Source organism: Abramis brama (genome assembly GCF_963993115.1).
Source record: "Abramis brama genome assembly, chromosome: 8".
Taxonomy (NCBI): domain Eukaryota; kingdom Metazoa; phylum Chordata; class Actinopteri; order Cypriniformes; family Leuciscidae; genus Abramis; species Abramis brama.
Window position 1 is genome coordinate 44,754,299 of NC_139970.1, and position 27,184 is coordinate 44,781,482.

At 36.0% G+C, this 27,184-nt stretch overlaps 1 protein-coding gene across 1 annotated transcript; it reads right to left on the bottom strand.

The window, feature by feature from the left end:
- On the bottom strand, nt 1–23,624 carry glra2 (glycine receptor, alpha 2). Its single transcript, XM_084122875.1, has 9 exons — nt 23,290–23,624; nt 19,953–20,086; nt 16,083–16,150; nt 11,258–11,481; nt 8,464–8,546; nt 7,562–7,699; nt 7,144–7,358; nt 4,318–4,467; nt 1–515 (listed from the first exon to the last, which is right to left on the bottom strand). Exons 1-9 carry the CDS (start codon nt 23,355–23,357, stop codon nt 276–278), a joined length of 1,320 nt encoding a protein of 439 aa, XP_083979001.1. The 5' UTR covers nt 23,358–23,624; the 3' UTR covers nt 1–275.
- Nucleotides 23,625–27,184: the final 3,560 nt, after the last annotated feature.

A 27,184-nucleotide genomic window follows, 5' to 3' on the forward strand; every position in this document is an offset into this window, starting at 1 on the left:
GATTTGTGGATGACATATAACCTGAACATTGATGTGTTTAGTGAGATTTCGATATATGGTGCGTGTGTGTGTGTGTGTGTGTGTGTGTGTGTGTGTGTGTGTGTGTAGAAAGAGGAGGAGAGTGACGACTCGATTCATAAAAACTATCAAGATCCAAAAGACAATCATATAAAACAGTGTCTTTCGTATGAAACCTTTCAACAACAACAACAACAACAACAACTGATCACGTGCACATCAGATATTCACGTTAAATCGCTACAAGTCCTCGGTTTTCAGACTTTCCTGGCACTCTCGTGTCGGATGATCTTGTATGTGATCCAGTAAAAGACGTTAAAGATCAGGAACACCATCGGGAACGCGGCTCGGGAAACGGTGTCGATCCGCTTGGCTCGGTCCACAAACTTCTTCCGGTTGGGTTCCGAGTCCTTCGGGATCGACGGCTCCTGAATGGCGTTGGTCGCGGGGCTTTTGCTGTAGCCGAAGTGCAGCCGGCCATCTTGTAACTCTTCCTCCTGTGTGTTCAGGAATAAAGAGGGAATTTGTGTTATAACGGTGTGTGTGTGTGTTATCTCAGAATAAAACATTAATAATTATGGAGATCAGAGATATTGATATTTCAGATTAAACTGTTTTAAAATCGTTCCTGTTTGTATCTTATAATCCAACAGTGTATAAAACAATAGACACAAAATGGCCGCCGCTGCGTTTGTATGAAACGAGAGAGAGCGAGTCCACGATACTGGATGGCATAATTAAATAACTCTACACTAAATATTGATTCGACTGAGTTTTAATATTTTATCAGCTCACCAAACGCAAAACTTCCACGATGAAAACCCGTTCCTAGCGAGTGTGTAGCGAGTGTGTAGCGAGGGTGTAGCGAGTGTGTAGCGAGGGTGTAGCGAGTGTGTAGCGAGTGTGTAGCGAGTGTGTAGAGGGTGTGTAGCGAGTGTGTAGCGAGTGTGTAGAGGGTGTGTAGCGAGTGTGTAGCGAGGGTGTAGAGGGTGTGTAGCGAGTGTGTAGCGAGGGTGTAGCGAGGGTGTAGCGAGTGTGTAGCGAGTGTGTAGAGGGTGTGTAGCGAGTGTGTAGAGGGTGTGTAGCGAGGGTGTAGCGAGTGTGTAGCGGGTGTGTAGAGGGTGTGTAGCGAGGATGTAGCGAGGGTGTAGCGAGGGTGTAGCGAGGGTGTAGCGAGTGTGTAGCGGGTGTGTAGCGAGGGTGTAGCGATTGTGTAGCGAGTGTGTAGCGAGGGTGTAGAGGGTGTGTAGCGAGTGTGTAGCGAGGGTGTAGCGAGGGTGTAGCGAGTGTGTAGAGGGTGTGTAGCGAGTGTGTAGAGGGTGTGTAGCGAGGGTGTAGCGAGTGTGTAGCGAGTGTGTAGCGGGTGTGTAGCGAGTGTGTAGAGGGTGTGTAGCGAGTGTGTAGCGAGTGTGTAGCGAGTGTGTAGCGGGTGTGTAGCGAGTGTGTAGCGGGTGTGTAGCGAGTGTGTAGCGAGTGTGTAGAGGGTGTGTAGCGAGTGTGTAGCGAGTGTGTAGAGGGTGTGTAGCGAGTGTGTAGCGAGGGTGTAGAGGGTGTGTAGCGAGGGTGTAGCGAGTGTGTAGAGGGTGTGTAGAGGGTGTGTAGCGAGGGTGTAGCGGGTGTGTAGAGGGTGTGTAGCGAGGATGTAGCGAGTGTGTAGCGAGGGTGTAGCGAGGGTGTAGCGAGTGTGTAGCGGGTGTGTAGCGAGGGTGTAGCGATTGTGTAGCGAGTGTGTAGAGGGTGTGTAGCGAGGATGTAGCGAGTGTGTAGCGAGTGTGTAGCGAGGGTGTAGCGATTGTGTAGCGAGTGTATAGCGAGGGTGTAGCGAGTGTGTAGCGAGTGTGTAGCGGGTGTGTAGCGAGTGTGTAGCGAGTGTGTAGCGAGGGTGTAGCGAGGGTGTAGCGAGGGTGTAGCGGGTGTGTAGCGAGGGTGTAGCGATTGTGTAGCGAGGGTGTAGCGAGTGTGTAGCGGGTGTGTAGCGAGGGTGTAGCGATTGTGTAGCGATTGTGTAGCGAGTGTGTAGCGAGTGTGTAGCGAGGGTGTAGCGGGTGTGTAGCGAGTGGAGTGTGTAGCGGGTGTGTAGCGAGTGTGTAGCGAGTGTATAGCGAGTGTGTAGCGAGGGTGTAGCGGGTGTGTAGCGGGTGTGTAGCGGGTGTGTAGCGAGTGTGTAGTGAGTGTATAGCGCCGCTGACTTCAGTGACCCGGATAAGCCGGTGTTCCTGTTGTTATCTGGGAATAATACACCGCTGGATGGAGCGATCGACCAATCAGAATCGAGTATTCCACAGAGCCGTGTAATAACGAGCTGTAAAGAACAACTTTAATGAGCGCCTGTAGCGTCTTCATCTTTACTGAGTCAGCCTCAGTGTTTCCGTCAGGAACAGAACGTTTTTCTCAGACATTATTCACTGGCGTATCGTTTTTCTGAACAAGATCAGGATTATTATTGTCTTTCTCCACTGCCATGTTTAAGTCTGGTTTACTGTAATGTCTTCAGGCATTAACTATCATCAACCAGCAACGAGCAATCTACTTTTTACAGACTATCAGTTTTAACATTATTAAGAAGCCTCATATCTCTTTGCCTTGATCATAACACTATTATATGATGCTTTATGTGAGGAACAGACCAAAAGTTATGTTGTTATTCTTTGAAAATGTTTCCTTTATGATCATATATATTCAAATATGTCATATGAAAATACATTACATCAAGTTTGAGCAAGATTTTAAATATATTTATAAAATAAAAATGTATTTTTTATATATATTATGTGCTGTAATTCACAATTTTTTAAAATTGACTTTAGAAGACTAAATCATGTTAAAAAATATGAATTTACTTATTTTATTATAATACACACATATACGTACATAATATATTATCTATATATGTGTATACATACATGCATACACACAAATATATATATATAATGTTATTATATAATATAATTATGTATATAATATTATTTTATAATATATTTATTAAATAAAAAATTATGAATTTAATTCATAATTTATGTGCTGTAATTTATAATATTATAATTATAAAAATATATATTTTTAATTGTATTAAAATATGTCTATTAAATCTTATTTTTATTACAATTACAATTTAAAAAAAAATTATTTAGTTAAAATATATATTATTATTTATTTACCTAGAACATTTAGTATATTAAAGCAGCGTTTTAATTTGTTCATGAACAAATGAAACATTTTTATATACTGAATAATAACAGGTTTTGACCAATGAACATTTTAAACAAAATAAAATAAAATTTAAATAAATCCATGAATCAGTTTCTAATTAATTCACTGAAACAGAGTTTGAATTAATTCATGGAAATAAATCAAACTTACCAACTCTAATGGAGAATTTCAATCAAGTATTAGCATATTACTAATTTTAATTCGCTAATCAATATTTTACCAGCTCTAATTACCATAAATAAACAGCAGTGAAGTCCAACTTTAAAAAAACAAAACCTGAAAATGCATGAATTATCATTTATTATCACTCACACATCAGATGTTTGACTCATATGAAGTCTAATATAGTGCAATAATTTTATGATTGTTTTATGATAGTGTGTTTTTGTACATTTAACTGAAGGGAAAAGAGCTTCTTCTGACTAACATCTCGTTAGCGTTCCAGAGAGGAGTGAATGACGACAAGCTTTAATCACTGGATAAATTATTCCTTTAATGTTATTTTTGTCCCATTGGAGATTCATTTCAGCCCCAAATATGAGCAATTCTTTCACATGTTTGTGAATAATTAACGAGTAAACAAACTGACTGGACGAAACCGCCTCGAGATGTCGAAGTAAGCGGCGATTATGAAGCGTTTGAGTGATTTGTAATTGACTCTGGTGTTAATGCGCCGCTCGTTAAAGCTGGCGACCAGTGTCTTCAGTCACACACTCTTCTTACTCAGTGCAAGTTTGTCTTGTTTCCCGTCCAAATATCAAACAATTCTTAATACCATTAGATATTAAGTCTAGTTTTCTGGGGAAATAAATCAAAATGAAGTGAGTTTTTGCTTAAAACCAGCAAAATGATCCTCCAATGGGGAAAGAAAAATAATCCTAATTTAAACGGAAACAAGATTATTTTTCTTCTTGATTTAAGAATTGTTTGATATTTGGACTGGAAACAAGACTAAAATACTGAGTAAGAAAAGCATGTTTTGCATGCCGTCCTGCAGAACATGAGTGTGTGTGTCGCCTCTGCCTGCACTTGAACATGAGTGTGTGTGTCGCCTCTGCCTGCGCTTGAACATGAGTGTGTGTGTCGCACCTTGGTGTGTCGCCTCTGCCTGCGCTTGAGCCGCAGGAACTCCTTCTGTTGTCTGGAGACGAAGTTCACTCCGGCGTACTCCAGCAGGGCGGCGAACACGAACAGCAAACACACCGCCATCCAGATGTCTATCGCCTTCACATAGGACACCTGAAACACACACACACATCAGATCAGGGGGAAATAGTTATTTATTTATTCATTATAATACTTTTTTATAATATTTTATATATGATTTCAATATTATATATATATATATATATATATATTTTTTTTTTTTTTTTTGTATGTATATATAATTTAATTTTTATTTACTACTTATGCATTTTTATATATAAAATTATATATATATATATATATATTATATGTATATATAATTGTAAAATATGTATTAATATATTTTAATATGTATGTACATGTATGTGTATATACCCTAACCCTATAATTTAAAAATAATTTTTTATTTATGCATTTATATATGTATTATATACACAGTATACATTTACATATAAATACATATATTTATAAAATAATTAAATTTTATGTGTGTGTAAAATTAAATCTATATTTTAATTTTAAATAATTATTTTTTTTATGTATTTTTATATATAAGAATCCAAAAAATATAATATATATATTTCATAATGTATATTTATACAATAAATCAAATATATATATAAATGTTATTTTATTATGCTTATTTAAAAAAATTATTTGTTTTTTTAACTAGAACATTTAATATATACAGTGCAATGCATAAGTTAATACACCCATGCTAAAGTTGACTAAAAAGAGGAATAAAAAATCATATTTTGGAAATTGAACTTAATGCCTTAATTTAAAAAATTAGGAAAAATCCAACCTTTAAGGACACCAATTTTCTTTGTGAATGAATAATGTATCGTAAATAAATAAATGTTCTTCCTTAAAATACATGGTGCATAAGTGAGTACACCCCTATGTTAAATTCCCATAGAGGCAGGCAGATTTTTATTTTTAAGTATTTTTTTATATTTTTTTTTCGGATACTATGCATCCTGATAAAGTTCCCTTGGCCTTTGGAATTAAAATAGCCCCACATCATCACATAGCCTTCACCATACCTAGAGATTGGCATGGGGTACTTTCCATAAGATCATCTCTCAATGCAAATCAAACTAGCTTTTAGGCTAACTGAAATAAAATCATGCCAATCTCTAGGTATGGTGAAGGCTATGTGATGATGTGGGGCTATTTTAATTCCAAAGGCCAAGGGAACTTTATCAGGATGCATAGTATCCTAAAAAAAAATATAAAAAAATACTTAAAAATAAAAATCTGCCTGCCTCTATGGGAATTTAACATAGGGGTGTACTCACTTATGCACCATGTATTTTAAGGAAGAACATTTATTTATTTACGATACATTATTCATTCACAAAGAAAATTGGTGTCCTTAAAGGTTGGATTTTTCCTAATTTTTTAAATTAAGGCATTAAGTTCAATTTCCAAAATATGATTTTTTATTCCTCTTTTTAGTCAACTTTAGCATGGGTGTATTAACTTATGCATTGCACTGTATATATATGATGTACATTTTATTTTATTATGCTTTTTTTATTTAATTTTTAAATGATTTATGTATTTTTAAGTAGAAAATTTAATATTAAAGCAAGGTTGTTGTTATTTTGTAAATTTGAATATACTGAAATAGTAACACAGTCTCTGAAACAGTTCGATCTAATTCACAGAAATGAATCAAATTTACCAATAATGGATCATTTGAAGTTTTATTACAATGATCAATATTTTACCAGCTCTAATTCCCATGAATAAGCCGCAGAACAGTCCAACTTTAAATAAACAAAACCTGAAAATGCATGAATTATCACTTATTTCCAGGTTTACTATGAACTGCCGATGTTCAGTGTATCAGGTTAAAGTAGAGCGACACACTAAATCTCTCACTGATTTACATATCGAGTCACATGATCCTGCCGTACGTCTGGAGAAACAACAGCGCCGTCATTAGAGCAATAAAACAGGAGCAGGGATTATGGGATTATTGGCTGTCTATTAATGAGCGCTTTCATTTCCACATAATAATGCGAGTATCAGATTATCATAACTCGACGAGTTTGAAGCTGAAGTTTAAAGATGTGTTTCTGAGAGCCGCTTCTCTCAGGAAAGGTCATTTGCATTATGTGTTGTGGAACAGATAATTGTGTGATCCAGCTTTTGTTGTTGTGAATCAGGACTCTTTCCTTTTGATATTAATAGTCGCTGACGTCACGCAACTCTTGATGATGCGGTGATTCATCTCCATAAACCGGATCTCGTTTACATTACTGGAGAAACACTGATGATGTGATCCTGATGTTGAGAATAACTGGTGTTATTATTTTATTTTATTAGTATTTAATTCACCGTTTACTGAATATAACATTAGTTTTATTCATTTTAAAATATATGACAGTTATTCTGATTCAAGGATTCAAGATTATTAAAACAATAATGATGTGTAAACAATATATCAATTGTATACATCATCATTATTGTGTTAATAATGTTGAATCAGAATAAGTTCCTCTTGCAGCTTCTCTTCTCTGATGAAGTGGGCGGGGCTATAACCTGTCACTCACATGAGATCAGCCAATAGCAAACCACAACCATCCAATCAATTCCCCACAGACACAATCAAGCCCCGCCCACTTCTGATCTCGAGAGGCGTTTCACTGGGATATACGACACTATAGAGAAGTAAAGACGAGTGCAACAAATGAAACCTCTCTGTATATCGTTCCAGACCCTCATATTTCTGGCTGTGAAGTGAGTGACGGGTCTGACCTTCGGCAGCGAGGCCCGTGACCCCGAGCTCTGGGTCGTCATGGTGAGGACCGTGGTGATGCCGAGCGCGACCCGGGCCGGAGCCGCGTCCATGTTGATCCAGAAGGAGACCCAGGAGAGGATGACGATGAGGAGGCTGGGGATGTACATCTGGATCAGGTAATACCCCATCTGCCTCTCCAGGTGGAACTTCACCTCGATGCACGTGAACTTCCCTGAACACCAGCAACGGCTCACATCAGTGTTTATATCTGAACCACAACCCTTTATCCTGTGCTTCTGTGATGACGTGGATTATTGTAAGACAGAGATAACAATACTGTGTGGTTGAAAACACTGTTCAGGCTCAGATCTGAATGTTCCTGTGTTTAACAGACTCTGGTCCAGTGTGATCAGTCATGAGTGTGTGTCTTCTGACCTGTGTTATAGTGTTTGGTGCAGTAGCCCAGGTCCTTCTCGTCTCTGATGAGGAACTGTGGTAAAGTCAGACCATCAGCCACCTGAACCGGACCTTGATCCAGCCACTCGAATATCAGGTCGTTCATGGTGTATCCGACTGGAGAACAGAAACACGGATTCAGAGCCAGAATGTACATGAGTGGTGCTTGCAGTGGCAACACTCGCCACTCGGTTGCTAGGGTGTTTCTAGTGGGTTGCTAAGGTGTTCTGGGTGGTTGCTAGGGTATTCTGACTGGTTGGTATGGTGTTGCTAGATGGTTGCTAGGGTATCCTGGGTGGTTGCTAGGGTGTTGCTATGCGGTTGCTAGGGTTTTCTGGGTGGTTGCTAGGCTGTTGCTATGCGGTTGCTAGGGTTTTCTGGTGGTTGCTAGGCTGTTGCTATGCGGTTTCTAGGGTTTTCTGGGTGGTTGCTAGGGTGTTGCTACGGTGTTCTGGGTGATTGTTAAGTGGTTGCTAGGGTATTCTGGCTGGTTGGTATGGTGTTGCTAGGTGGTTGCTAGGGTATCCTGGGTGGTTGCTTGGGTGTTGCTAGGTGGTTGCTAAGGTGTTTTGGGTGGTTGCTAAGATATTCTGGGTGGTTGCTAGGGTGTTGCTAGGCTGTTGCTATGCGGTTGCTAGGGTTTCTGGGTGGTTGCTAGGGTGTTGCTAAGGTGTTCTGGGTGGTTGCTAAGGTGTTTTGGGTGGTTGCTAAGATATCCTGGGTGGTTGCTAGGGTTTTCTGGGTGGTTTCTAGGGTGTTGATATGCTAGGGTGTTGCTATGCGGTTGCTAAGGTTTTCTGGGTGGTTGCTAGGGTGTTGCTATGGTGTTCTGGGTGGTTACTAGAGAGAGAGAGAGATAAAGACACTCCTGAGGGACTCACAGCTCTCCAGCTGCATGGTACAGGTCTGGACGTCCATCGGGAAGTTCTTCAGATCCATCGGACAGGACAGGATTAACGTCAGCCTGTGAACAACGGACACAGTCAACACTGCAAAAAAGGATTTTCTTACTCAGTATTTTTGTCTTGTTTCCAGTCCAAATATCTTAAAATTCTTAAATCAAGCGGCATTTACTAGATGAGTAAAATGCCATCAGACATTATGTCTAGCATAATCTTAATGAGTGAGTTTTTGCTTAAAACAAGCTAAATGATCTGCCAATGGAGTAAGAAAAATAATCTTTTCCATGTGAATTAACATTATTTCTCTTACCGCATTGGCAGATAATATTGCTTGTTTAAAAAAAAACTCACTTTATTTAGATTTTTCCCCCAGAAAACAGTATCTTATGGCATTTTACTACTTTAGTAAATGCATCTTGATTTAAGAATGTTTGATATTTGGACTGGAAACAAGACAAACACACTGAGGAAGAAAAGCATGTTTTGCAGTGAAGGCGCTTGTATTTCTATGCAGCTTGACAGTGATGAACAGAATCAGTGATGCTGCTCTAAACAGATTCGGATCAATTAACTGATTCAATTCAGTCCAACAATTCATCAATTATGAAACGAATTTGCAAATGTTAGTTCAATGCAGTTAAAGCATTAGTTCACTTCAGAATTAAAATATCCTGATAATTTACTCTCGCTCCACGTCATCCAAGATGTTCACGTGTTTCTTTCTTCAGTGGAAAAGAAATGAAGGTTTTTGAGGAAAACGTTCCAGGAGTTTTCTCCGTACAATGGACTTCAGTGGGGTCCAACGGGCTGAAGGTCCACATGTGAGATCTATATGAAGCGTCACCTGGAAGCTGAAGCGACACTATGACTTATGCATGAATTCAGACACTGACGAGGAGCTGATGTGTGCAGATTTATATAAATAGACCATCATTTATGAAAACTAGGACAGCGTCATATCAGCTTATTTGCACAACAGAACGTAACAGAGGTTCTGTGTTTCTCCAGACGCGTGTGGATTTACAATCAGAGCGACAGAAATCTCCTGAAGAGCAGAAGAAGAAAGCGTGTTCGAGAGCTAAACCTGATGACACCAAGAAAGCTAACAGCAAGTGACACTGAATTAAAAGTGAAATTGTATTTTCTTGTAAAACACTCCTATGAAAAATAACTTTACAGTAGAGCTCAATCAGAACGATTTATGAATAGTTTATGTCAGAATTTAAAACTTTATTTTAAATACATAAAACAAAAATCATTGTAGTCCAGTGTTATTTTAGTATTATTTATAGACTATTGTAGTATTAATTAATATTTTTAATTAACATTTATTTTTTTATGTGGTATTGTCATTTTTATTCATTTTTTTTTATTGTATATTTACATCAGTTTTAGTAATTATAGTTTTTCATATAATAATTACTATATTAAAAACTATAATTTCAATGTATAATTTCTATAATTTAACTAAAAATTTTAATTCTGGTAGTTGCCATGGCAACAAAGTTTTTTTTAAATTTGAATATTTAGTGTATTCATTTTATTTCAATTGCAATTTTTGCAAAGGACAAAACTAATATATGACAGTAATATCCAGTGATGCAAACTACTTTCAGGCAAAAACTACAAATCAAATTTCATATTTTTTTTCATGTGATTCATAAATGAATGTGACGAAACAAGAAGCGTCAGACATGAATGTGTGCATGTTTTAAAATAAAATATTTTTTGCAAATAGTTACATCACAACTACAATTAGATTGTTCCATTATGGCCTTGTTTTTTCCATTTATTTCAATCATTACATTTTATGCATGTTTTACTTAATATCAGACTCTTGCATTGCTCTCACTGTGTGTGTGTGTGTGTGTGTGTGTGTGTGTGTGTGTGTGCTCTATTTTTGCGACGTGATTAATAATAATAATGTTAATTAATAATGTCTTTATATCTGATCAGTGCCGAGAGTTAAAGAATAAACCGCTTGATTATCAGTATTAGCAATGGATTTGACAAATTACGTGATATTATTTGGTTTGTGTTACTCTAAAACTTTAATATTGTTATATTGTTATATTTTATAAGTGAGGTTTACTTAATTATCCAGACACATCATTTATTAGAAAAGAGTATCAAATATGATCATCAGGCTTTTAAGGAAGATTTATTTGTTCGTCTCTCGATCATCATTGCATTGTTTTTAAACTACAGAGATTTGATCATTTAAATATCATCTGACTAAGACATATTATTACCAGATATTAATATTTATATGCATTTTATGTAACTATCAGCTATACTGTTATAAAGATCTCATTGATTTACATTACAATAGTCAGAATTTCATATAAATTTCAGCATCTGCAGAAAATTGCATATTTTTGCTCAGTTTGAGGCTCTGAATAAAACTGAGCTGTTTTATCCATATTCTCACTATATGAGCCATAAAAGCCTGATGTATCAGATATGATTATTAACAAAAACACACATGCAGACTCTTTCTTTTATACTGTATTTTGGCTCAGTAATGGGTTCCATTTCATAAAAGATTTTTTTTTTCTATTGTGTCATTTGATCAAACAAGGCGAATTACTTGATAAAATCAGAGCAGATTTAAAGACACGTGAAGCACGAGCTGAAGGAGGACGTCTGTACAATTAAAGACTTTTACCTGATAAAACAGTGTGAAGTATCAGTCAGACACAGGAGGACTGGAGAGATTGTGTGTTTTGATAATTTAAAGATCCGGTATATTCAAGCGCTGAGATCTTCATACCTGATGCTGTACAGGACGGTTCCGTCTTTAAAGATCCTCAGGAGCTTGTTGTCCGTCGTGACGTCGTGGAAATTGGCTCCTTTCTCGTTGGCGAAGAACAGGTCTGGTTTCCAGATGGAGTCCAGCATGGACGGGTCCAGATCCAGAGACGAGTCCGGATACTCGCTGTACGCCAGTCGAGGGTCGTTCCACTTCTGCCGGAGGAAGATGTTCACCCTGTAGTCCTGAGACACGTACAGCCACACCAAACATTACTCGCACACCAGATATCATTTCACTAGTGTGATCAGGACACTATAGTCCATTTCTGTAAGTGAGGAGAGCAAAATAAAGTAAACTCTGACATATTATACCCAAATATTCTTCATACAGCGACTACCAGTAAAATGTGGGACTAAAAATGATTCGGACACTTTGAGCTGATCATGTTTTGCTGAAGTGTGTTTTCTTTAATTGCTAATGCTCTTTTTACACACAGACTGAACACAATGAAGCATTGCTTGGTGATTGGTTGAGCTAAACTGGTATTATCTAATTGTGTAGTTAAATTTAACAGCTGACAGATATTCAACATAATTCATGTGTGAGACAGTCTAACAGAAGGACGGACAAAACCAGTCAAATATCAACTGAGTTCTGCTCATATTTTATTACCATTTTCTAAACTATAGCGAATAAACTGAGATAATGTTGAAGGTGTCTGAATAGATTGTGGTTTGACTGTACGTTTGCTCTGACCTTCACACACTCTTAGAAATAAAGGGTCTTTATTGGCATCAGTGAAGATCCTTTAACATCCGTGGAACCTTTTAAGAAGTGCTCACTTCTTCGGGGAACCAGAAATGGTTCTTACTGTGAAAACCCCTTTATATTTAAGAGTGCATGAAGCTGAAGGTCATTTGTGCTTATAGTGGAGGAATTAAATGATATTCAGTCTAACTAGAATGGAAGTAAATGGGGTCATTTTTAATTAGGGGCCGAGCAGCAGTTCTATTGTAATCGTTAGTGTTCCCATTATTAGTCTTCTTCCGCTCTTGAAGTCTACAGAACCGCTTGCAGGAAAGTTATGAAATTTGGCACACAGATAGAGGACAGTCTGAACTGTCACCATACCAAATTTGCAGTCTGTAACTCAATCCCTCTAGCGCCACCAACTGTCCAAATTTTGCACTCACGTTTATGCTAATAACTTTTGAACTATAAGGGCTAGAAACAAAATTCTACTTTTTCAGACTCCGCCATTTTGATTTTCTTTAATAACCTACTTTTTCAAACTCCTCCTAGACCGTTCATCTTCAAATCATGCCAGCAAAAAGTTATGGAATTCAAGTTGATTCGTCAAACCGTTCTTGAATAACACACGAACAAATTTGACGAAGAATTAACACGCAGTAATGGACGCAAGGTTATATCTCCGCAACGCTTTAGCGTATTCTGACCAAACTTGGTGTGTGTTTGGACAACCATGACCTGAAGCTACCTGCACAGTTTCGACACAGTGCCACCTAGTGGTCAGGAGATATGAAAATGGCTCTTTTTGCTTATAACTTCGAATGGGTTTGGCCAAAACTCACAAAACGGGTCTCTTTAGATTCGGTGCAGCATGCCGAGTCGAACAACGCCCAACTTTCCCATATCGACAATTTTGGGCATCGGCCATTTTTTACAATGCATTTATAAAAAATGCTATTTTATGAACATGCGATTTTTTGGCGTATCGTTACGAATCTCGGAATATGTCTTCGGCACCATGCCCTGACAGCACTCAAAACATTTTGGGACAGCGCCACCTTTTGGTCAAAAGATATAAAGAAATTTCCAAAATTATAATAACTTTTTATTAAATTGGCCTATTGTAATGAAACTGGTTTTGCCATAGTCGGCCTAACTTCCTGTCCGCCATTTTGATTTCCTCTAAAAACGTATGTTTTCGAACTCCTAGACCGTTGGTCCGATTTTCATCAAATTCGAGTCAGATTATCTTCAGATCCATGCCGGCAAAGATTTATGGATTTCGTGTCTATATAGTTTTCGTATACCAAAGACCTTTCATATACCATTTCGTATAACAAAGTTGATGGCATGATGCCAAACCAACTCTGAGGCTTTTTCTCTGCAATGATTTGGTATATTGACACCAAACTTTGCATGTGTCATTGTCACCTCATTCTGACCACAAGACATCAATTTGGTCCCAGCGCCACCTATTGGTCGGAAGTGATAAACCATTAAATCATATGACTAGTGACTGTATTTGTGATTTTTCAGCCATTCTGCCTGAAATAATCTTAATACGTATTTAATTTCTCATTATTGCAGCTGGTCTGATGCTCCCAGCTATGCTAGCATGACTTATCGTGCCTTCTTTGTGCTTGGCCCATTAACGGCTGCTTGCAGCTATATTTTCATGTTGACTTTGTGATTCAGAAAACACCCAAGAGACGCTTCATGGCTGGCATGCAGACAGAAGATCAGCAGACCTTCTGGTAAAATAAAAGCCTCTAACAGCATTTGTGAATGAGCATTTGTGCTTTCATGCACGACATTTCATAAAAGACCGCCATCAATAACAAAACATGCATTGCTAAAAATGGTCCTCTTCTCTGAACGAACGACATGATTTAAACGTGCATTGCAAAGCCATTCAGTGACTTTATAAACATTTCTGTGTTTTTGTTAAAAGTTTAGCCATAGAAATCCCTTCAAGGTTTTCATGAGATGAAGCTCTGAATGAATGAATTAGCAAGACCTTTTGTTCCACTCGAGCATATTGTAACATTACAAAAAGATTCACCCAAATTAATTAGCTGCGTATGTAATAACCAAGATAAATAATGTACTCATAAAAACATAAAACGGGTGTGTGTGTTTTAAATTACTGGTATAAATGAGTAGTTACATTTGTTTATCATTTGGATACAATAAACATTTTTTGCTCAGAAATTGCTAGGAAAAAAAGGCAAATAACACATTGAATTAAATATAACATTTTGAAGTAGAAATACTTAAGCTTACTCCAGTAATCTGTGCAAAATCATTTTTTACAGCGTAAATGCTAAAACACTTTTTTCAAAGATGTCGCTTTTGTCCGAATTCATTTTTAATTTCTCTGTACTGTTCATTAATGATTGGTTGCTGTAAAACATGTAAACAAAATTAGCATTTGATCAAAGCAGCTTCTCTCTTGTTTGTGCTTGATATCCACTTGAGACGTCGGGATTTTGGGCTGCAGTAATATTCCTTGGAAAAGAAAAATGAGGCTTGACTCCAGATTTGGGAATTGTTTACCCCTGAAGCGTCTGAATATCTCCAAACATTAAACTAATCAATCTGAATTGCAGGCCTGCTAGCGAATCGAGAGGATCGTTTGCCATTTGATTAATTAAAACAAAACAGATTGAACGGGAAACGTCTGGGGAATGATTTGGAACAAAGTTACTAGAGTCTCGATTAACCGTTTCCGTAATCTTGCTTATTTCCAAATGTAAGTGGGATTTAATTGGATTTTATCCAGTTTATTGAGAAGTACATTCTGATTAAACTTTATGAAGACAATTGCACAAAAAAAACATGTTAGTAGTAAATTGAGCGTTTAGCCATGCTTCCATCCACCTATTTTTATGTGCGTTTTGGGATATTGCATAAAAAAATTGGATGGAAAAGCATATATTCTAAAAATGTGCATAAAATAATGACTTTTTATTCAATAAGAAGACATGCGCATAAACTACGATGGAAACATATTTACTGAATAAATCCCTCAATAACCTCATGTGACTGCCCAGCGGAGGCTGTGATTGGATAGCTGGAGTAACCAGTGATATTGATATGTTCAGATATTGAGTGTTTGAGTCGTCATGTCTTCATGCCAAGCAGAGATTCATGCATTTCATAATTATCATACAAACTGTTCACACTGAACACACATTAGCCGTGTTTCCATCCAACTATTTTCATGCAAATTTGGGATATTGTTTAAAAAAGAAATGCTGGATGCACTGTAAAAAGTGTTCAGTTCACTTACTTAAAAAAAAATGTAGTAAACCCATTGCCTTAAAATTATTAAATAAATAAATGTAATGCTTAATTGAAAAAATTAAGTTATGTGAACTTGACAATTCCACATTACTTAATTTTTTTGATTAAGCATTAAGTTTATTTAGGCTACTTAATAATTATAAAGCAACAGGTTTCTTCAATTTTTTTTAAGTTAAGTGAACTGAACAGTTTTTACAGTGTGGAAAGTGCATAAATTAAAACAAAAACAAAAAACTAGAAACAATTGTTGGAAAAACATTGATCAAATAAATCCCACAATGTGCAACAATAACCCCATGTGACGATAAACTCAGCGTCAGCTGTGATTGGATAACTGGAGTAACCAGTGGACCAATGGCGTCGCAGCGTCTCTAATGTTGGTTTGGTGTTTCTGAAACGCTGGAGTGGAAGTGTGTGATGAGAATGATTTGGTGTAACTCCCTGCAGAAGCGTCTCACACACACGAGTGTGTTCCCGAACACCAGCATCCGAACGCTAGAGAACATGACAGCGTTTACTGAGTTTCGTCTGACGCTCGAGACACTCGTTTATGATGGAGGGAGAAACAGCCATTAAAGCAACTAACAGTTTATTACTGATATTTTGCAGCAGTTTCCCAGCAAGTGTCGATTTTGTTCTCTTTGTTCTTTTATGCAATATTCCAACTTATTTAAATTTGCACCTGTGGATGGAAACTGAGCTAATGCCATGTTGAGTTCAGAGGCAATACTCCTGTCCGTTTGTGTTTTTAGCAAAGTAAAGGCGTAAACCACAGATACACACTCACCATAGTCGTCTCCGTCACTGAGCCGAAGCTGTTGATGAATATATTGCATGTGACGTTCACAGGTGGACCTGCAGGAACACATGATGTTACAAACCAAAGAACTGCAACATATTAAGACAAAATTCACCATTCAAGCCTATAGCTGACATATACAACCATTCAAAATGTATCTTTTCTTGATCAAAATGTGATAAAAAATACAGTAAAAATTGTGAAATATTATTATAATGTAAATCATCTGTTTTCTATGTGAATATATAGTAAAGTGTAATTTATTCCTGTGATCAAAGCTGAATTTTCAGCATCATTACTCCAGTCTTCAGTGTCACATGATCCTTCAGAAATCACTCTAATATGAGGATTTGATGATCAAGAAACATTTATGATTATTATCAGTGTTGAAAATATTTTTTTTTATGAAAACTGCCATAAATTTAATTTTTCAGGATTCGTTGATGACTAGAAAGTTCAAAAGAACAGCATTTATTTGAAATAGAATCTTTTATAACATTATAATTGTTACATTATACTGTCACTTTTATATTTAACTCTATTCTGTGCTTCACTTTGATCTTCTGAACAGTTTGAGTTTGAGGCTTGTATTAAAGCATCTCATGTTTCTGCCTCTTTAATCAATAACTTTGTTTTATCTCTCATTTGGAAATCACATCAGATGAAAGCTTCTGATAAACAAATCAATGGAAATATTGCTCTGAATGTTTTTTTTTCTCTCAATCAGAATAAACATAATTTCAAGAGAACAATCATTAAAGTTTAATGCAAGAAATAAAACACAGTAAATATCTATTTAAAAATGATCATGATAATGTACTGTAAAAAATATTTTTGAAGTTATCGTTGGAAAATACTAGTTTTTCTACATAATTTCACATTTAAATCAAAGTGTTACTTGCTGTTTTTTTAAGTGAAAATTATTTCTACACCAAACTCTTTTCAGAGAATATCTCTCCGCTAATCTCTAGATCATATATAGCCTGTCATTCTTGTGGAAAATCATGAAAGGAGTTTATTAAAGTACTCTAGGTGCAGGTTACTAAAAATACTCCTTTAGATGCGCCTCTGAGGTATTCTGAACCTCGTGAATGTTTTCTAACAAGATTGCATTTTAATCACCCCTGGGCTTAAGCTGGACTGTGACGCTATTTTCTTCTGGAAACAGACTTTGTTGCATTATTTTCCTGTTATCTCTGTAAAGCTGCTTTGAAACACTCTGTGTTGTAGAAAGCGCTGTATAAATAAAGGTAACTTGACTCAAACATTCATCCGTGCCAAAAGAACAGAAGCGGCCGCTCGCCTGTGACAGACATAATCAGATTCAACTTTAATAGCAACAACTAAAGCCAGGTGTGTGTGTGTGTGTGAGGAAGAGTTCTGCTTCTCCTCATGTTCATCTGTGTTTAGTGTGTAATGTTGATGTTCGAGCATCAAAAAGTCCCTCCATTACAACAAGAAACAAAGTCGGTTTCCAGAACCTTCACTGTCTCTGATGTTCAGCGGTGGATCAAACATCACGACCTTAAAGATCCAGTTAAAGACATCTTTCACTAGTCTTAAAGGGTTAAAGGGGTCTTATTATGATTTTTAACGTTTTCATCTGTCTTTAGTGTGTAATGTTGCTGTTTATTCTCTATATCAGAGTCAGTGTTTCTGAACTCCTGAAACGCCTCCATTGTAGTCTTGAGTTTCTTCCGGGAACGAACACGTCACAATATTCCTCATTATAATAATTAATGCGCAGAATAAAGGGGCGGGGCCTGGTTGAGCTAGTTAGTAGTGTGTTAAACTGGCGGTTATGGTAAGGGGCGGGGCATTTCCCAAACACACTCGAAGCGCTCGACCAATCACAACACACTGCTCCAGCCGACCAATCAGAGCACAGTGTGCTTTTCAGAAGGAGGGGCTTCATAGAGACAGCAAGTGAACAGAGCGTTACTGACAGACTGGGAAGAGAGGAGCCGCAACAATGGAGAATATGAGGAGAATAATCAACATTCAAGCAGGAAAACCTGTTCTAGAGCTCAAAAACAGCATCAATATTTGTAATATCCTCTTTAAATAATACATCAGAAGAACTCCACTGTGTTCTTTAGCCTGTCCTCTGGTTTGACAGGCACCAAAAAAACATTTTATACTTTAACCAAAGTACCACCAGCTTCCAGTAACCTTCTCAATATTGCATGGGCAGATGAATGTGGAATATAGTTGTGCGGATTTCTGCAATGATGCTTTTATGTTGTTTTATGGTGTGTTTGGGAACACGTTACAATAAGGTTTCATTAATGAACAACACTTCTACAGTATTTATTAATCTTAACTCAGCATTTACTCATCTTCACCCTTTATTCAAATATTATTATAGATTATGTGGTCATATTGTGTAGTTGTGCTTGTTTTATTAGTGATAATAATGCAATGAAACATGACGAATTGTGCAACATCATTTTTGTCCAGGCAAAGAAATTATGAACATGCAAAAATGAGAGAATCAACCAAATATTAATAACTGATTATGTTGTATTCAATGTTTGCTTTTTCCTCTCGGCTTTTTGTTTCTCTGTGCATTTTTTTGCATCGTAAAATAAAACATTTATCTGTAGTTTGACTAATAATTTTGTTCACCTTCACCAAGTTTAGTGTTTGTTCTTCCCTCATATTTAAAAATATCAAATGTTTTCCTTATATTTTGATGGTTTGATCAAACTCATTAAAAAATATCCTAAATGCTTTAAAAATGTTATTTCTTATTGTTGGTTCATGTTAGTTCATGCATTAATCTGTGATAATAAACTAGACCTTTTTGTGGGTTTTCCGTTTAAAACAAAACAAATGAAAAGTGAATCTGTTAATAATCTGTCCCGGTCATATTTCACCCAAAACTAATAAATTATATTTTGCATAATGAAAGGAAGCCTTTAGTTTTTTCTGCATTGTGACATTAATTTAATCAATTATGCACATTTCATCCAAAATTCTTGTTGCTGTAATTGAACAAAAAATCAGTTTAATATGAAAAAAAGTCATTTACATTATGGTTGTATGTGTTGCACTAAATAAATCATTAAAGCAAATTAGGGAAAATATGTAAAGAAAAATATAACTATGCATTCACTTATAAGTTTATTTTTACTAACATTGAACATTCTTAAAAAATTCTTCTTTTGTGTTTCACAGAAATAAATAACAGCATATGGATTTGGAGTGACATCATGAGGGTGAGTAAATAATTACATAATTATATATTTCTATCACTATTGTTCAAAAGTTTGGGGTCAGTATTTTTATTTATTTATTCTATTCATCAAGGATGCATTAAATTGATCAAAAGTGACACTAAAGACATTTATAATGTTACAAAAGATTCTGTTTCAAATAAATGCTGTTCTTTTGAAAATTGAAATGAATTTTTCATTGAATGAAAATGAAAATCCTTTTTAAAATGTGAAAAATATGAACTGTTTTCAACACTGATAATAATCATAAATGTTTCTTGATCATCAGATCATCATATTAGAGTGATTTCTGAAGGATCATGTGACACTGAAGACTGGAGTAATGATGCTGAAAATTCAGCTTTGATCACAGGAATAAATTACACTTTACTATATATTCACATAGAAAACAGATGATTTACATTGGAATAATATTTCACAATTTTTACAGGTTTTATGTATTTTTAATCTTTTGAACAGTAGTGTGTGTGAATATATATATATGTTGGCTCTTTGACGAATGTTAAATGTATGTGTAGAAATACCTGTAAATCAGTCTGAAACTCTTGATGTCTGAAAGCAGCATCAGAATGTTTGACTGATTCACATTCAGGAGATTGTAATCCAGAACTGAACCTGCCTTTGAAGTTGGGTCGAATCCGCGCATCATATCCCGAAGTTCGGCCCATCAGTTTGTCCAGGAAATCAGAAGGCGACATCGCAGATGAAGATTCCCGAGCGAACAGTCTCTCGTTCTCTTGACCTGCCGTTATCCTGAGACACGGAGTCAGTAAACATGACTAAACATTCACTAAACATCAGTAAACATCAGTAAACATTCACTAAACATCAGTAAACATTCACAAACATTCACTAAACATCAGTAAACATTCACAAACATTCATTAAACATCAATAAACATCAGTAAACATTAGTAAACATTCACAAACATTCACTAAACATCAGTAAACATTCACAAACATTCACTAAACATCAGTAAACATTCACAAACATTCATTAAACATCAATAAACATCAGTAAACATTAGTAAACATTCACAAACATTCACTAAACATCAGTAAACATTCACAAACATTCACTAAACATCAATAAACATCAGTAAACATTAGTAAACATTCACAAACATTCACTAAACATCAGTAAACATTCACAAACATTCACTAAACATCAGTAAACATTCACAAACATTCACTAAACATCAATAAACATCAGTAAACATTAGTAAACATTCACAAACATTCATTAAACATCAGTAAACATTAGTAAACATTAGTAAACATTCACAAACATTCACTAAACATCAGTAAACATTCACAAACATTCACTAAACATCAATAAACATCAGTAAACATTAGTAAACATTCACAAACATTCACTAAACATCAGTAAACATTCACAAACATTCACTAAACATCAGTAAACATTCACAAACATTCACTAAACATCAATAAACATCAGTAAACATTAGTAAACATTCACAAACATTCATTAAACATCAGTAAACATTCACAAACATTCACTAAACATCAATAAACATCAGTAAACATTAGTAAACATTCACAAACATTCACTAAACATCCGTAAACATTCACTAAACATTCATTAAACATCAGTAAACATTCACAAACATTCATTAAACATCAATAAACATCAGTAAACATTAGTAAACATTCACAAACATTCATTAAACATCAGTAAACATTCACTAAACATCAGTAAACATTCACTAAACATCAGTAAACATTCACAAACATTCATTAAACATCAGTAAACATTCACTAAACATCAGTAAACATTCACAAACATTCATTAAACATCAGTAAACATGACTAAACATCAGTAAACATGACTAAACATCAGTAAACATGACTAAACATCAGTAAACATGACTAAACATTCATTAAACATCAGTAAACATTCACTAAACATCAGTAAACATGACTAAACATCAGTAAACATGACTAAACATTCATTAAACATCAGTAAACATGACTAAACATCAGTAAACATGACTAAACATTCACTAAATATCCGTAAACATTCACTAAACATTCATTAAACATCAGTAAACATTCACTGCTGTTCTACTGCAAACACTGTTCTGTATGTTCTGGATATAATTTATGGTTGGGGGGGGGGGGCATCACTAGAATAGAATAAAGTAGAATTCAAGAAAATATTGATATTTTTTCAATGTCATATCAAGGCACACAAATAACAGAATAAATATTCTGCATAACAGAATTAAATGAGGCTATACAGCGGGGCTAGTGGGGCTAGTTGTCACAGTGGGGCTAGTTGTCACAGCGGGGCTAGTTGTCACAGTGGGGCTAGTTGTCACAGTGGGGCTAGTTGTCACAGCGGGCGGGGCTAGTTGTCACAGCGGGGCTAGTTGTCACAGTGGGGCTAGTTGTCACAGTGGGGCTAGTTGTCACAGCGGGGCTAGTTGTCACAGCGGGGCTAGTTGTCACACTTTCAGGCAATATTTTTCAGGGAAGGTTTATTTTTGAATGTCAGTTTCTGTTTAGACACACATACATAAAAATGTCCACCGTTGTTTCCAGGAAATAAGAAACAGGCATTTAACACGGTGGGGCATGTTGTCACACTATTCACACACACACACCAAAAAAACAAAAAACATAATTAATAAAAAAAAGTGACACAACTTGACATTTTAAGAGAAATACCTCACCTTCATTAAATAGTGACAATGTATGTAAATGTAGTTTTATTTGTTTACTTATTAACCAACATATATTACAAAAATATGCTACAGAATTCACAAAAATAATAAAAATTTGCTTTGAAATAAATGTTTGAAACCAACAAACAAAAGCCCTGCTATAGAGAAAGTAAGCGTTGGTTTGACTGGACTTTTTGATATTTTCTTTGACATTCTAATTTTCCACCTTATGCTTTTTAACATAAATGTTCTTTGTTTGACATTGATTATTCCGTGAAGAACCTTTCAAATCTGTGGAACCTTTCAAATGCACAAAAGGCTCTTTATAGTGGGAAAAGGGTTCTTTAGATTATTAAAATGTAGGGAAAAAGCAGTACTATTCAATTAAAGGATCTTTACGGAACCAAAAATGTTTATTATATGTATACAGTCAAACCAAACATTACTCAGACACCAGATATAATGTTTTATATCATTTCACTAGTGTGATCAGGACACTATAGTTCATTTCTGTAAGTGAGGAGAGCAAAATAAAGTAAACTGTGACATATTATACCCAAATATTCTTCATACAGCGACTACCAGTGACATTAATAAACATTTGGGACCAGAAATGATTCGGACACTTTGAGCTGATCATGTTTTGCTGAAGTGTGTTTTCTTTAATTGCTAATGCTCTTTTTACACACAGACTGAACACAATGAAGCATTGCTTGGTGATTGGTTGAGCTAAACTGGTATTATCTAATTGTGTAGTTAAATTTAACAGCTGACAGATATTCAACATAATTCATGTGTGAGACAGTCTAACAGAAGGACGGACAAAACCAGTCAAATATCAACTGAGTTCTGCTCATATTTTATCACCATTTTCTAAACTATAGCGAATAAACTGTGATGATGTGAGAAATGTTGAAGGTGTGGGAATAAATTTTCGTTTTCTGTTGGAACCAACAAGACGATCTAGATTATGATTAGACCTGTGACAACTAGCCCCGGTCTCCTTTAACATTACAGGAACAGAATGGAATCCTCATCTCTGGTTGTAACTGTAACTTCCGATTCTTCTTTGATGTTTTCTTTGCCGTTCTCATTTTCATTCGAGCATTCTTTAATTGCCATGGCAACGCACGTCAGCATCCGCGCACAAGAGAACGAGCCGAAACGCTCTTATAAACGATATGTATACTAATATACGGCTAATGTTGACTAATATATGACTAATGTTGCTTTGACAGTCGCGTCTGGAAGTAATAACTGAAGTACATACCTGAAGTTGTGCATTCCTATCAAACACGCGAGTAAAGTTGAGAGGAGTTTCACAGAAGGGCGAGTCATTCCCGAACACCCGTCGTGTTTTCTCCAGAACTAAAGCACAGTTTTCCTCAGGTGAACCCAGAACCACTTCAGCCCAGATTCTCATGGTTTATCCGACACCGAGACGCACCGCGTCCACGAAAAAACCCGCAAAGCTCCCAAAATCATTCCGCGCTTGAAGGAAACACCATTAGAGATGACAAGAGAAATCCTGCTTGTGATGAAACGGTGTGTGTGTGTGTGTGTGTGTGTGTCGAGTGTGTCAGTGCTGGAGCATCTCTTTAAATCACAGGCGCGCGCGGGGTTCAGCACTCGGGCAGCTCCGCGCCTCTCTCTGCGCATGCGCAACTGTTTCAAAGTGGCAGATCGTGAGTGGATTTTGATCAGGGAGGGACATTGGAATATTATTAGGGTACGAATTTTGGAGGGTTTCGTTAAAGCTTGAACCAGGATCTTCATATACAAGAGATTTGCGCTTGTTTTTAATTCCCTATAGTGTCTATATCCGAGTGCTTCGCGAACAAGAACAAATGTAGGCGGAGCTTGATTATGTCTGTTGGGAATTGAATGGATGATTGGATGGTTGTGGTTTGCTATTGGTGGATCTCATGAGAGTGAGAGGTTGCCCCGCCCTCGTCATCAGCGAAGAGAAGAGATTTCACTGTTATTCTTATTCTGAAGATTATTAACACAATAATGATGTGCACCTATAAATCATTTAGAATAAACACTGCAATATTCCATAAAAAACAATTATTAATTGTTATTCAGTAATTCGCACACTGATTCGATTCACTTAAACATATGTTTTTGTACATAAAAATGAATAAATATCATATATTCTCTATTTGCAGGTAAAGTAGGCTAGTCATCTTAAAAATTAAAAATAAAATATTAAGAATATTGTGCTCAACCTCCATATTTCATTATTGTTTTCTTCTTCTTTTTTTATATCTATCAAATTAAAAAGGAAATAAACAATAGGCTCACCAGCACACACCTCTTGGGAATTTAGCGGGAACCCAGGTTGCCTTGGAAACAGATTCACTTAGCACATGATTGCAGATGCTAAAAGGTTGAGCTTGTTGCTGAGTGACAGACGGGGTCACGCCTGTGTGACCGACAGAATCACATTAGGAAAGCGGTTTCTCGTGTTTCGTCGTGCAGACACCTGTTATATCTGAGAGTCTATATGGGGAAAGTTATCAAATCTGGAGATGGATTTTTATTCGTTTGTTTGTTTGTTTGTTTGTTTTAATTGACACTGTGTTTCTGTTCATTAACCTTAAACAACCTGTTAGCTATATTACTTGGTGGAAGAATTGACTATTATCATTATCAAATATAACTTATTATGTCTTGTTTTATATCGTATTGCCGTTTTTATGTAAAAAAATAAAATAAAAAGCATTTTGTTTGTGTTGTACAGAAGAACAGCCGGTAAAATCACAGAATATGCAGCTTCTCCTGGCTTATTGCTTTATTAAATAACGTCAGATATTAAATCATTTTTTGTCACTCTTAATATAAAAAAAATAAATACAATTAAGCTGGACCAACATAAGAAAATCTAGTTTGACGATTGTAATAAAGTTAAACATACTAGAGAAAATTAATGTAACCTGAATCAAATAAATTGTGTTGACTCAACTCATTTATTTTGAATTGTGTGTAAAATTCAGTCAAATGAAGGGTAATGAATTATTATAATTTTTTTAGTGTGTGAATGTTAAGAAAACATTCCATTCGATACTTTTGCAAACATGATAATGTTATTCCATGAACGATATATAAATAATGTTTTAACATTCTGAGAACAATTGTAATAAAGATAAAAGTATAGAGTAAATGAATTTGACGTAAAACAAATAAATTGTGTTGACCCGACTAAACTAGAAGAACATTTGTCCATAACTTTGAGAGAACCTTGACAGAACATGAATCAGAATGTGTTATTAAACTTCTGCTCTCTGAAATCATTATTCAGCAGCATTATATGTGTAATCTAACACAAAAACATGCAATTATGTGACTTTCTGACTGATTGTTTCATAACTTTGAGAGAACCTTGAACATGAATCAGAATAGCTCTGATGTGTTATTCAACTTCTGCTTTCTGAAATCATTATTTCATTATGACTTTCTGACACCAGATTGTGTCAATTTGATCTAAATTAAGTATGTGATAAAGTATAAGACACTGACATTTGAGACCAGAACCGTTTAGTATCAGGTGGTTTGTATTCTATAGCCTCCAGTTTTCCAGCGGAGCTCGTTGGATATGATTTTAGTGTCGCTTCAGGCACTGAATAATATCAGTTTGCTCTGACAGTCGCTGTCACTGACGCTCCGATGCCGTCCAGACTCATTTACTTCAACAGCTTTAAACCAAACACCGTCTGACCCACAAAACTCCGTTCTCTCACTCCTGTCGTGTGTGTGTGTGTGTGTCAGTCAACAGATCATACGCTCTGTGTGTCAAAGCTTTTGTCCATGACAGAATTACAGTTCATCATTTCAAATCCATATGCCGTTATTTTATCTGGAACGTGAAAGGAGGAGTTTTCCAGGTCATTGTGAATGAATCCCAGCTCACAGAAACATGTTCAGATCATTTCCCATTACACGTTATTTATTAATATTCTCTGTTCATCTTGTCTGTTAAACTTATTTTACTAGAATAGGCCTACTTCTACTCATCTGATCCAATTTTAGTCTTAAAAAAAACTTAAACATTTTATTTAAAGAAAGAATATTCTTTAAACGTTTAAATCGTAATGTAATATTCCATTCTATTCCACAATCTTTTTTTAAACAATTTTATTACATTTTTTGATAAATAAAACTGTCTCTGAATAAATAAGAATGAATAAGAAAGAAAGAAAGAAAGAAAGAAAGAGGAAGGAAGAAACAAAAAATGGAAAGAAGAAAGAAAGAAAGAGGAAGAAGAAAGAAAGATGGAAAGAAAGAGGAAGAAAAAACAAGGAAGGAAGGAAAAAAGAAAGAAAGAAAGAAAGAAAAAACAGAAGGAAGGAAGAAAGAAACGAAGGAAGGAAGGAAAAAAGAAAGAAAGGAGGGAAGGAAGGAACAAAAAACAAAAGGAAGAAAGAAAGAAAGAGGAAGGAAGGAAGGAAGAAAGAAAGAAGGAAATAAAGAAAGGAAGAAAAAAACAGAAGGAAAAAAGAGGAAGGAAGAAAGAAGGAAATAAAGAGGAAGAAAAAACAGAAGGAAAAAAGAAAGAAACGAAGGAAGGAAAAAATAAAGAAAGAAAGAGGAAGGAAGGAAGGAAGGAAGAAGGAAAGAAAGAAAGGAAGAAAAAACAGAAGGAAGGAAGGAAGAAGGAAAGGAAGAAAAAACAGAAGGAAGGAAGGAAGAAACAAAAAACGGAAGAAAGAAAGAAAAAAGAGAAAGAAAGAAAGAAAGAAAGAAAGAAAGAAAGAAAGAAAGAAAGAAAGAATATTCTTTGAACGTTTAAATTATATTGTAACTAAATGTTTTAAGGAAACCTTCCATGTCTCATTCTTCAAACATCACCTGAACGTTCTAGAACGAGTTATACATCTACAGAAACATTAGTCCAGCTGAAACTCTTGATGAGCAGAGAGATCTCTGAATGACGGCAGATATTCACATCACTGCTGTGGTTTGACGAACTCCTCAAAGCAAAAACTGTTGCGGTAGAAATACGAGAAGAGCGACGGGTCATTAATCCTGAGCGATGACCTTTGGTCTGGAGAGGAGGGTCATTACAGACGCCTGAGATCATAAAGCCGTGGACACAGACCGGCCTTTTTAGATATTCTCAGTGGCGGTTCTACATTGAGTTACACCCTGGGCGAGACCCCCTT